The sequence below is a fragment of the Macaca nemestrina genome, chromosome 14 (genome assembly GCF_043159975.1).
Source record: "Macaca nemestrina isolate mMacNem1 chromosome 14, mMacNem.hap1, whole genome shotgun sequence".
Taxonomy (NCBI): domain Eukaryota; kingdom Metazoa; phylum Chordata; class Mammalia; order Primates; family Cercopithecidae; genus Macaca; species Macaca nemestrina.
In genome coordinates this window covers 21,776,711-21,789,254 of record NC_092138.1, presented here as the reverse complement: position 1 = coordinate 21,789,254, position 12,544 = coordinate 21,776,711, and the positions used below count along the sequence as shown (strand labels likewise).

Below are 12,544 nucleotides of genomic sequence, written 5' to 3'. Positions count from 1 at the left end.
TTATTGCTAGTTAAAATCATATGACTTTTCAGTGGGAAAGAGTTTGCAGATTATGAGACCAAATGTTCCAGAATATGGCGAACAAAGAAGAGAAGAATTAAAAACTTCTAAACTAGCCCATGTCATTAGAAAGTTTTTCATCAATCACAAAAGTGCTCCATCTTTCTGACATTTTTTTTTTTTCTTACTGTGCATTCTCTCCAGTTCTATACCAAAGAATAAGTAGTAAGAGAGATTGGGAACTTTCAGGTCTGGAATCCTTTAAACTTGCTTGCATTTTTTTAAATTTATATATCATTTTCTTTTGTCGAATTGCCCATTGGCCTTTGTATAGGAAGCAATTTTAAATCTATTATCTGTGTTTGAGACTGGATGCTGATAAGCTTGTGCCAGGTGCCATAATGGTGTTTCTTACCGGCCACAGTATTTGAGAGGTATTCAGTAGCTTTAATGATCTTAAATGAGACAGGTCATTTGGTCCAGGCATTAATAACTCTTTTCTTTTTTGTCAACAACTTCTCTCTTTTCTACAAATCCAATCTTTTTATTATTACACATACTTAATTGCAGTTGGTTTTTTTCCAGTTGCTACAGTTCATTTGAATTCTAAAATATTTATCTACCACGAGGCAGCCATATGTGCTTTGAAGACCAGGCCATGACTAGAATTTACATTCTTCATACCTAGGCAATTGAAATTGCCTAAGAATCAAAAGTCGAAAAAAGTCAAGAGCTCATCTCTGGACCTAAAGCCACATTGACAATTATTCCTCTGTCTTAAAGAAACTCTCTGCATAAGAAAAAAAAAAAAAAAGACTTATTTTATACCAAATTCAAGGTAAAGTTTACCTGCTCTAAAATCATTTTTCCAAGTATTGTTCTAATGTCTTTTGGAAAGGTCCCTGCGACCCTGAGTGCAGTGAGGTTGGCTGTGACGGGCCAGGACCAGACCACTGCAATGACTGTTTGCACTACTACTACAAGCTGAAAAACAATACCAGGTAAGAGAGGGGCCAAGTCACATCCCCACAGCATGTGCCACTCCCACAGGCATCTTAGGAGTCCCTGCAAGGCTAATACCATGGGGTGTGTGCAGGCCACTGGCATCTTCCACTATTCTCCCACCAGGACCTAAGCATAGAAAAGAGGCTGCTGTGCAGGCCGACTGCCTCCCTGTGTTATTCAGAATGATGAAAACTATATTAAGTTACAAAACGCAAAATGTGCGTGTATGCTGTGAAACTGTAATGTCTTCTCTCACATTTGGAGGATGGTGGAGGGACCAGCTAAGCACCTGCCCCTCCAGACCTTTTTCTTTTTAATTGACAAGTAAAAATTGCATGTATTTATAATGCACAACTGATGTTATATGTGTGTATGTGTGTATGTATGTATATGTATGTGTGTATACATACACACATATACACATACATACATACATTTTGGAACAGTTAAATCAAGCTATTTAACATATGCATTAGCTCACATACTTATCTTTTTTTGTGGCCAGAACACTTAAACACTACTCTCGTGACAGTTTTCAAGTACACAATGAACTGTTATTAACTCTAGTCATCATGACAGATTTCTTGAACTTATTCCTCCCATCTCACACAAGTTTTGTGTCCTTTCCACCCCACTGATATTCGATTTCATGGCTTCACAAAGATGCCAATGCACAGGCCAAACTGATGCTTTTCCACATTCCCCAGCACATAGGCCATCAGTGTGGCAAAGGGGTTGGTCCTGCTTGATCTCACTCTTCTGCCATGGGCACTAAGGTGGACCCTGTGCCTCTGAGCCCCTGGTGTCTGCTTGAGCTGTGCAGATACGTTTCCTGGGCAGGGCCAAAGAATGGAGACTGCCCCAATCAGAGTTCATCCTGACCTCCCGTTGTCTCCCACAGCCTCACCCACCTTCTCCCTCCTCCTTCAGGCGAAAACTCACTAAGCGGAGCTGCCTCATGGTTCCTCCATACTCCAGTCCCCCAGACAGACCCAGACATGTTAAGAATTCCTGTTGTAAGTCTGCCGGAATTTAAATTCCTTAAGAGAAAGGAGGACTTTGACTATCTCTCAGCCTCTGTTATCTCCTGCACTTAGCAAAATGCCTAACATTTAATTGGTGCTCAGTAAATATTTGTTGAATGGATAAATAAAACTCTGTCCTTCCATTATGGGCAAACCAGAAAGTTTTTTTTTTTTTTAAGTGTTCTCATACACAACATAAATTTAAATATATTTATATTAATTTAGACAACAGCATACAACCACCACCGCCACTCACATATGCACATACAGAATCCATATGACAAACAACACATGAAAATAGAAGTCACACCTTATTAAAGGGACCTTTTTGAATGAAGTCGTGGTTCCCACATAGTTTTCCTCTGATTCACCCCCATAACCTTCCTCTCTGTAACCATCATCCTTTTTCAAGGGCTAGGTGTAAACCAGGAAATGGTTTGCCAAGTCTTGGTAGACTTGGTGTTGGGTAACTGCATTGCTGCTTCAGCACACTGTGCAGGAGGAAGTTTAACAATCATTCTGGCTCTCTGGATGTGGTGTTGGCATCCTGGTTTAAAAGTGATTTGGAGGCTGAGCTCAGCCATTTGCTCAGCACCCGCAAGAGAATGCTGAGGACTGCTTCGCTCGTGACGCTGCCTTCTTTCTCATTGTTTCACAATGCAGGATCTGTGTCTCCAGCTGCCCCCCTGGCCACTACCACGCCGACAAGAAGCGCTGCAGGAAGTGTGCTCCCAACTGTGAGTCCTGCTTCGGGAGCCATGGTGAGCAGTGCCTGTCCTGCAAATATGGATACTTTCTGAATGAAGAAACCAACAGCTGTGTTACTCACTGCCCCGATGGGTCATATCAGGATACCAGTAAGCTCACTTCAAATATTTGGGTTTTAGAGAAGAAATGTGGGGTTTTCATGTGAGTGACCTCAGGAAGGATAGTCCTCTTTGTGAAATCTGGAATTGTGCTTCATATCAAACAGGATCTAGTTCATTGATTTTAAGCGAACCCTTTAGAAGCTTTATGTAAAAATGCTTGTAACTTTATCAGGGTATCCTCAAGCCCACCCCCCGATTCAGTGATTTGCTGGGAATATTCACAAGGCTTGGGATATAGTCGTGCTCATGAACTCATAGATAGGAGATATTACAGCAAAAAAATCATCAACAGGAAAAGGCATATGGGACAAGGTTCAGCCACACAGGACGTGTTCAGTTCCCCATGCAACCATCTGTGACAACATGCATGAAATGTTGTCTACCAGGGAACCTCATTAGAGACTCGGGGCCCAGGGTTGTCACTGGGGGCTGGTCAAACTTGACACGTACCAAAATTCCAGACTCTTCAAAGGAAAACAGGTGTTCCCCATAAACCGTATTATTTGTACAAACAGTTTAGACAAAGTGAGCCACTCTTTTCAGGGTAGTGGGAACCCTCCCAAAATTCCAGTTCCCAGACGTGCCAGCCATGGACCAACCTTACAAGCAGATTTGCAAAGGACAACATTCAGGCCTGCTGTTTTCCGCACACTGACCAAATAGACACCGGGCCTGTATGATATCAAAATCTACTTTTTAAAACGTTCAAAAAATATGACTGTATTTTAAGAGTAGAATGAACATGTGTCAATGACTTATTGAACCCACTAATAAGGGAACTTGCAAGGTGACGAACAGGGCGGAAAGATGATCAGGTACTGTAGTCCACCAGGAAAGGCAAAATGGAAATCCTTTTGCTAAGTTAGAAACAAAATGGAATCATTTAATAATTTTCTACATGGCCATACAAGTAGAATTTGGGGAAGTGTTTTTTTTTTTCTCCCTAATGAATAGAAGTAATTTGCAACCTTACCAAACAAAAATCTGTGCATTAACACAGAGTTTGGGCCATAATCAGCCATCATTAGCAAACAGACGAAGGTATATTGCCCTAGAGAATTAAATAATCTTAAGGTAGACCTTTTGGACAGTGTTCTAGTGTGGCTCTGAAAAGGACTGCAGTTACCTTTTACTTTATTTCTGAGTTCTGGATAATTTCTCTTAACAAGAACGTCATACCATGGTATATGATGGCACTGAAATTTCATGTTTCTGCACAACCTAAGGAAGAAAAAAGAAAACTCAAGTTTAAAGGAACAAGAGGTATTTAAAATAAAATCAGACAAGAAATCTGAAGTGAATACTCTTGCTTCTTAAGAAGTGAAATTCTCTCTGGTTTCAAAGAGGAGCATTTCTCTGTGAGGCAGACAGGATCTCTCAACTTACCCTTTAGGGCAGTGGGTAGGGACTCTGCCTTTCTTGCTTGCCCCAAAATTTAGAACATGAACTTTGACTTGAGGGAGAAAAGAGAAATTGGGAGAGAGAAGGGGGCATAAAGAATCCACAGAAATATGCAGTATTCCTTGTGGGGAAAAAAAGTCAAAATTCTATCAAGAAGGTTGAGCCTTGGAAAAGAAATTTGATTCTGGAATATTATATGACAGAACCAAAGTAATTGAGAGTCAGTTGTTTCCAGAGCCTAGAAGGTAGATAATTAAGGTGTTCAAACTATGACTTCAGCTACCACAAAGTGTTGATACAAGTGGTTTGTATATCTCTATGTAATTGCCTTATGTTATAGTTTTCTTCTCTAATGAGTCCATTTATGTACAACATAATGATCACATATGATCATCAGTAGTAGTAATTACTGCCAACACATTTACAGTGCTTAATAGTTCATATCGTTCCCTTGAATAATTAATTTTATTTAACTTCTCAAGACAACCAGAGAGGTGGGTAGCATTATAATCTCCATTTAATGAGTGAGAGAACAGAGACCCCGAACTTGCCCACTGGAGTTGCTAAAAGCAGAATGCAAATCTAGGTCATCTGAGTTCAGATTCTATGCATGTTCAGTATTCTCAGTGAGACAGTGAGAGAGACCATGTGATGACTACTGTGAAGATTGTAAGGGGCTTCGTATTTCATGCTCAGAGGCTCAGACTTGATCCAGCAGGTCCTTGCAGGGATCCACTAAGTTGTGTTTCTCTATGGAACCCTGAAGAACACCAACATTTAAAAAGCAGATGGAAGCCCACGAAGAAACTTCATTCAGTTCTACACATTCACATGGCTATAATCCACTTGCATATCAGAGCAGGTACCAAGACTTTAGCAAAATTTTGTCTAAGGTAGAAGTCCTTCCTTAATATGCCAAATGTTTTCCTCCACAGAACCACCATAAATTTGCCAACTTTTTTCAATATGGACCTGGTAGTAACTAGGAAGGCAAGTATTTACAGTATACTTGTTCAAATGATGCATTTCTATTCTCCAGAATATAGATATTATCTGAATTATAATAACATTTATACCAATTCCATGGCTGCTGTAAAGTACAAGACACTAAAATAGTGTTTAAAATAAACAATGTAAGAAATAAGCAGTCCTTACCTTGCAGTCTTAAATGTAGATTCCCTTCCCTAGTTCAGCTCCACTGACCAGCCCTAAAAGTTATGAGCGTGAGGGTCTACATTCCCATTCCTCCGTCTCAGGCATTGCCTTTCAATCCTTATAAAGTGATGTTGTCCCAGCTTCGCGAGTGGGCTTTGCACTGTTGCAAGTTAAGAAACCCTGCTGGGGAGAGAGACTAGGAAGAAAAAGAAGAAAAAAAAAAAAAAGGCCTATAAACTGTTCAACTAAGAATTAGCTAGGCTATCATTTTCTTGTCTGCAAAATGGCAGAGAAGCGTAAGGTATTTTCCAGTGTTACGGTTCCTGTCTGTACTTGGTTTGCTGAGAAATGATAACAAACAGTGATTCTATGGCTTTTCCTGTCATTTTCTAGTCAAGGCCATAGGTACTATAGCATACATTAGCCAGCATTAGAACATCTCTGATGCTTTTATGGAGTCCAATTGACCAACTGATTTATAACTTTCTTTTTTTTTTTTAACAGAAAAAAATCTTTGCCGGAAATGCAGTGAAAACTGCAAGACATGTACTGAATTCCATAACTGTACAGAATGTAGGGATGGGTTAAGGTAAGAGAGTGAAGGATTTTATTAAGTAACACAGCCCAAAGAGCTTCTCAATGTAAATAAAATGAAAAAATGCTAAACAAATAGCCCTCTTACGATCTACCCTTGGTTTGACTCCTATTCAAGCACTTGATTGCGATTTGCATTATCTCTACTATTATATGTGAAAAATGGGATGCTGTGTTGGCTAAAGAAGGGTTATATCCAAACAAATTCTCTTTAGAAAAGATGGCTCAGATATAAGTCAATAAAAATGGCCATTTGAGAGGCATTCTTTGTGCTTTTTAACCTGCATTGTGCCAGTCAAGGATTACTGTGCAGGTAATACCAATGAATTATATTTAATCCCCCTGATTCATTCCTTGGATGGTCGGAAATTATTCCCTTATCTTTATTATTTCTCTCCACATACCCAATCATTCTCTTATCTTAAGTACCTCAGGCTTGGTTCCCTTATGCTGTGGTATGCACGTAGATTTAACACCAGGAGATGTTTTCCTTGAACGGATGACTTGCTCATTGCTAAAGCTCAATAGTTGGTCTACTCTCTAAGAGAACAATGTACAGCTCAAATTAACTAGGTAGCCTCTTGATCTCAGTAGGGAAGGTCAGACCATTCTGCATTTAGTGAGGAGTTGGACTGGGGCTGTACGTGGAATTAGAACTCTGCTGCACTGGATTTCTTTTAGGTATTGATCGTATCTTTATTTCCACCTGTGATTGGAGGCAAACTAGGCAGGGTCCAGGCAGTTTCCAGGTAGGTACATTCTTCACCATTAACCAGTATTGGAGCATCATTTTCATTTAGATTGATCAATTATCTATGGCTTTATTTCTCCCCCCCCCCACCCGCTCCCATAAATGCATTCAGTATTAGCTTACTTGGCAATTTTCATCTCGAGACTTCAGTACTGAGAAAGAATTAGCCACCTAATTCTTCTTGGAGAAGGAGCAAAGCAGTATAATAAAAAGAAAGAAAGTAGATGTGGACTCACATCCTCCTCTGCTACTTATTAACTGTGTGACTTTGGGCAAGTCACTTGACTACTCCGAGCCTTCATTTTCTCCTCTATAAAATGATAATAACCCCTGTTTTGCTGGATTATGATAAAGGTTAACTCTGATAACAGTTACAAAATACCTTTTGTAGCACCTGGCCCATGCTTGGTTCATGAGAAATAAAAGATGATTTAAATTATTTTATTTCTTAGGGAACATTATATAGGGTATGTTAAACCAGTATATGCCAATAGAAATTTGAGAGCCATATATGTAATTATAAATATGCCAGTAACCACATTAAGAGAAGTAAAAAGATACAGGGGAAATTCGAGTTTCATCAAATATTTTATTTCATCTAATATATTATCATTTCAACAATTGAAAAACTATTATCAGATGTTTTTCATTCTTTTTCATTGTTTTACTGTCTTCAAAATCTGATGTATGTTTTACCCTTAAAACACATCTGAGTTCAGACAAAATTGTTTTCATGAGAAATATTTGATCTTTATTTAGGTTTTGTAGTTGAAAAAGAAAAGTTTACGTAGCCAAGTTGTTCCAGACTTACCCAAATTTTTGCCAATAATGGAATCAAGTGCCAGTTTTTCACATTTAGACTTAAATTAGTTAAATAAAATTTAAAATTCTGTTGCTTAGCCATACTATAGCCACCTTTCAAGGTCTCAGTAGCCATGTGTGCCAGATTATGTTGTACAGCACAGGTCTAACCTGGCCAGTTTATCACAGAGGAGAACAGAGGCGTTCACAATACCAGGTGCATTAGCCTCGCAGTACCTGTATTTTGGAAGCAGCAGCAAACTTCAGGGTTCCACGTCCCCCTTACCTCATTCCTTCTCCACATAGTGCAACCTCTGTGTCCTGCTGAACAGATGCCAGCCTCACAAGGAAGTGCTATCCTGTATTAGAAAAACTAGGCAGCTTTTTAACTTTGATAAGTGTTTCAGTGGTCCTTATTTCCTCTCAAATAGATCCATTGAAGGCAATATCCTTTTTTCTAGTGCTACAGAAAGGGAAAGGGATTTTCTTTTGGCTTTTTAAATGACAGCTCGGTCTCTCATCTCTCTCTGGCCAGTGAGATCTATGAATGAAGTCCACTTTCAGTTATGCTGCCCTTAGTCTCCTTGCATTTTTCTAAGGGCTTCCAGGGTTGACCATTTTGCCTCAAGAGACTTGTAAATTTTTAAATAATGGTGAAGAACAAACAGGAAAAAAAAAATCAATGCACAAAATCCAGGAAGGAAATAAATTAAAATGCTAATGGGGACTGTTCAGGTTTCTTTTTACTTCAACTTTGTTTTTGTACTTTCCAAATTTTTTTAAGAGCATAGGGAAAAATAAATTTTAATTTTTAAAATTAGCATTATCCACATACAAAGCAGTCAATTAAGATGTCGATTGGAGCAATATAAAGAGTTTAAAACAATGGAAACCATTTAACCCTGTTTAGATACTGATCTTCTAGTTTCATTGATTTGGTAGCATAGGATTACATTTTCTCACTATGTTTCAAATCACACTAGTTATTCAGTGAGTAATTTTTTATATTAACTTGTAATTTTTTTTTTTAAGAGACAGAGTCTTGCTCTGACAGCCAAGCTAGAGTACAGTGGCACGATCATAGCTCACTCAAACTCCTGGGCTCAGGCAATCCTCTGGCCTCAGCCTCCCGAGTAGCTGGGACTGCAGGCAGGTACCAGCATGCCTGGCAATTTTTTTTTAGGCTTTGTAGAGATACGGTCTGACTGTGTTGCCCAGGCTGGTCTCAAACTCCCAGCCTCAAGTGATCCACCCACCTTAGCCTCTCAAAGTGCTGGGATTACAGGTGTGAGCCACCATGCCCAGCCAAATATAGTAACAATTTTTTATTTGTTTTCAACTTTAAGAATCAACCTGTAGACTGTGAAAAATATAATAGCTAACAGAAATTAGAAGGGAGAGAAAAATATGCATTTCTCATTTGACATTCTGACAACTCATTAGATACTATCTCATATTGCTAGATGAATAGAAATTTAAGTAGATTACTATAGTTAATTCCCAGAAACACTAAATAATAATATAACAAAAGTCAAGATGATTAGGGAAATAGCAGTACAGTTTTGATAAATTTTTCATTAGAGTGTTTAAAATGAATAAACCAAGAAATAGAGGCAAAAGTATTTTAAATCTTGTTGTTTTGATGAGAACCCATAGAAGACTGAAATCAGAAACACAATCAGAATGGCTACTCAGAGAGTTTGAGCTGTGGATTGGACAGGATGGTCGTACACTTTTGCTCAGTCGTAATTCATTTTACCATGTGTCCCTACTGCATTTATAATCATGAAATAACTCTTTAATTTATTATATAGTAAGTCTGGATATTAAGAAGTTGTTGGGCATGTTGCTAGACAATGTGATTCTTTTGTCAATCAAATACTTTTTAAAACTTCTGGGTTGTAAGATGTTGCACAAAGTAAGAGGGTGCCCATCAGTCTAACAAATTAAGGAGAATGTCCCCAAGGCCTAGCAGCATGTGTGTATGCTATGGACATCATTGTAGGCACAGAGAAACGTTATAAGCATTGAGAGGAGGGAAAAAAAAAAAAAAAAAAGGGTACACGGGCTACTTCCCCTGCTTTGAAGCTTTGCCAAGTCCACTAGCCTCTGAGGGAAACTGTATCTGTTACATATGGAGTTTGGGGAGTCATTACGTTTTGGCCTGATCACAACAGTCTGTTTGAAGCTCCCTTTATACTTCTTCCAGCCTGCAGGGATCCCGGTGTTCTGTCTCCTGTGAAGACGGACAGTACTTCAATGGCCAGGACTGCCAGCCCTGCCACCGCTTCTGCGCCACTTGTGCTGGTACCTTCCCCTAGTTCTTTTTGTTTATTCTCCCGGTTCTGGTTTTGCTTTTCTTTCTGGTTTGAGCCGTCACTCATGCAACCCACTTGCTACTTTTAAAGGAATGCCGGAGAAGTATATTTCTCTTTTGATAATCGTGTGCGTATTCCCATTGAAAGTCAAGCAGTCATCGGCATCCTATCCTCACTGAGAAACTTACATAGCCCAGTGATATCGCCTCTTTCTAAAGGGAGTGGATGTTTTTGTCAAGAGGTTCCATTTTAACTGGGAAGGCTTTTTTCCCAGGGAAATTAAGAAAAAGCATGAATATTCAATTATTAATCTTAAAATTATAGCAGGTTGATGCCATTTTCTCAAACTGTTAAAGAAGCCCATGACACCGCCTCCTCTGAGGTTTTATTTCTCATTTCCTGTGCTTGTCTTGCTTTTCAGGGGCAGGAGCTGATGGGTGCATTAACTGCACAGAGGGCTACTTCATGGAGGATGGGAGATGCGTGCAGAGCTGTAGTATCAGCTATTACTTTGACCACTCTTCAGAGAATGGATACAAATCCTGCAAAAAGTAAGTGGATCTGCCCCCTGGGTCCTAGCATTTAGACCTAAGTTCTTTTGATGACTACCTTCATAAGAAAATAAGAAAACGTAGAATTTGTAATGATAACATGTACCCGTGGACACTGTTGTGAAGCTTTAACCCAGCTTATCTTTGATATTTTTATTCCTTTGCCTCGGGGGCACCTTAATACCTTTACTATTTCAATTTCAAGTACATGCTCGATACCCTTTAAAATCACAGTGTCTACCTGTGTCATCAAACCTAGCAATTTTTGTGAGAAAAGATTTTTGAGTCATCTTCAGAGGGATAATTAAATTTAAGACATTATGAGGTTACTAGTAAACACACCTTCCCCTGTGCATGTGTGAATGGCTTAAAAAATTATACGTTTTTCTCATAGATGTGATACCAGTTGTTTGACGTGCAATGGCCCAGGATTCAAGAACTGTACAAGCTGCCCCAGTGGGTATCTCTTAGACTTAGGAATGTGTCAAATGGGAGCCATTTGCAAGGATGGTGAGTACAACTGCTCACATTGATCTTATGAGCAAAGTATGATCTTTCTACTTTCAGGACTAATATTTTTCCACTTAAAAAAGAAACTCACAGCATGCATCAGATATGACATGCCCAATATTTTGGTGGCATTCATTCATCTTGAACTTCTACCCTTAATGGATTTGTTTGGTTGAATTGCAAGAAGAAATAAGTCAGCTATAGTGGCACTGGCCAATATAGCTCAAGTTAATTTTTTAAATTAATAAACTTCATTTTTTGAGAACAGTTTTAGATTCATAAGCAAAATTGAGCAGAAAGTTCAGAAATTTCCCATATACCCCCTTCCCCCAACACAGGCATAGCCTCTCCCACTATCAGCATCAAGCACTAGAGGGGTACATTTGTTACAATTGATAAACCTACAGTGACACATCATTATCACCCAAAGTCCACAGTTTACATTAGGGCTCACTCTTGGTTGTACATTCTGTGGGTTTGGACAAATGTATAACAACATATATGCAACATTATAGTGCCATGCACAGTAGTTTTATTGCCCTGAAACTCCTGTGAATTACCTACTCATCTCTCCTTCCCCCTACTGGTTTTTTTTTTCACTGTCTCCATAGACTTGCCTTTTCCAGAATCTATATAATTGGAATTATACAATATGTAGCATTCTCTAGCTAATTGTTGTATTTCTTTCCAGTTTTTACCATAGGTACTTTTCACCAGATTTTTAAAAATACCATGCACATAGAGTTTTGTATGTTACTTTTTGCACTAAGCATTAGGCAGAAACATTATCCTATGTTTTTACAGTTTTAGGAAACTTTATTTTTAATAGCAGCATAAAATTCAATCATGTGAAGATGCTACAGTTTTTAGCCAATCTCCTATTATTTGGATTGTTTATAATTTTGATATATAAAGAGTAATTAAATGGTATCTGAATCTTTCATTAAGCCTGTGAGGCTAGGAAGTAATATCTTCATCTTACAGAAGGGAAAACCCAGGGTGTAGAGCTAGGAAATGATCGACCTAAGTATAGAACTTAATATTTCACAATATTGATCTGTTCTTATTTGCACCAGATTCTGAACCAAGATGCCAGGATGCAGCACCATCCCCAGATATTCTGATTGAATTGATCTAGGGTGCAGCCCATGATCATAGGTTTAACTTCCCAAGTGTTTCTAATCTGCAGCCAGGTTTAAGAACCACTGCACATCCAATTCTCCCTAACAATTTAACACCAAGTTCCCTCACCTCTAGCCTCAGTTTCCCCATCTGTAAAATGAATGAATTTAAAATTACTCCAACTCCAACATTTTGTGAGCTAACTTATGCTGAAGGGACCCTGAAATTTACTCCTAAATTTATGCAGATATAGAAAGATAAAGATATGATGTAGAAAGACATTGCTTAAACTACTGTTGTTCAAAACATCTTCGGATTGTTATAAAAATAGAAAAAGAAAACAAAAAATAAGCAGTTGCAACAATCTGACTGACACGATCCCTGCCCTAGGTTTATTCTTTCCCTTCTTTTGAACGTTTCCCCTTCTGGAAATTTCATGAAA

General features: G+C 38.7%; 1 protein-coding gene across 4 annotated transcripts in view; it reads left to right on the top strand.

Annotated features, from left to right (window-relative positions):
- LOC105498700 (proprotein convertase subtilisin/kexin type 5) overlaps window positions 1–12,544 on the top strand; it is a 469,848-nt gene that overhangs the window by 289,370 nt on the left and 167,934 nt on the right. For 3 of the 4 annotated variants that reach the window (XM_071077655.1, XM_011770951.2, XM_011770953.2), the window contains 6 exons: window positions 899–1,001; window positions 2,694–2,887; window positions 5,960–6,044; window positions 9,811–9,908; window positions 10,341–10,470; window positions 10,865–10,980. In XM_071077655.1, coding sequence (XP_070933756.1) covers window positions 899–1,001; window positions 2,694–2,887; window positions 5,960–6,044; window positions 9,811–9,908; window positions 10,341–10,470; window positions 10,865–10,980 — 726 coding nt within the window. Of the gene's footprint in view, window positions 1–898; window positions 1,002–2,693; window positions 2,888–5,235; window positions 5,291–5,959; window positions 6,045–9,810; window positions 9,909–10,340; window positions 10,471–10,864; window positions 10,981–12,544 lie in introns of those variants that run through there. The other variant, XM_011770954.2, reaches the window with a different exon arrangement.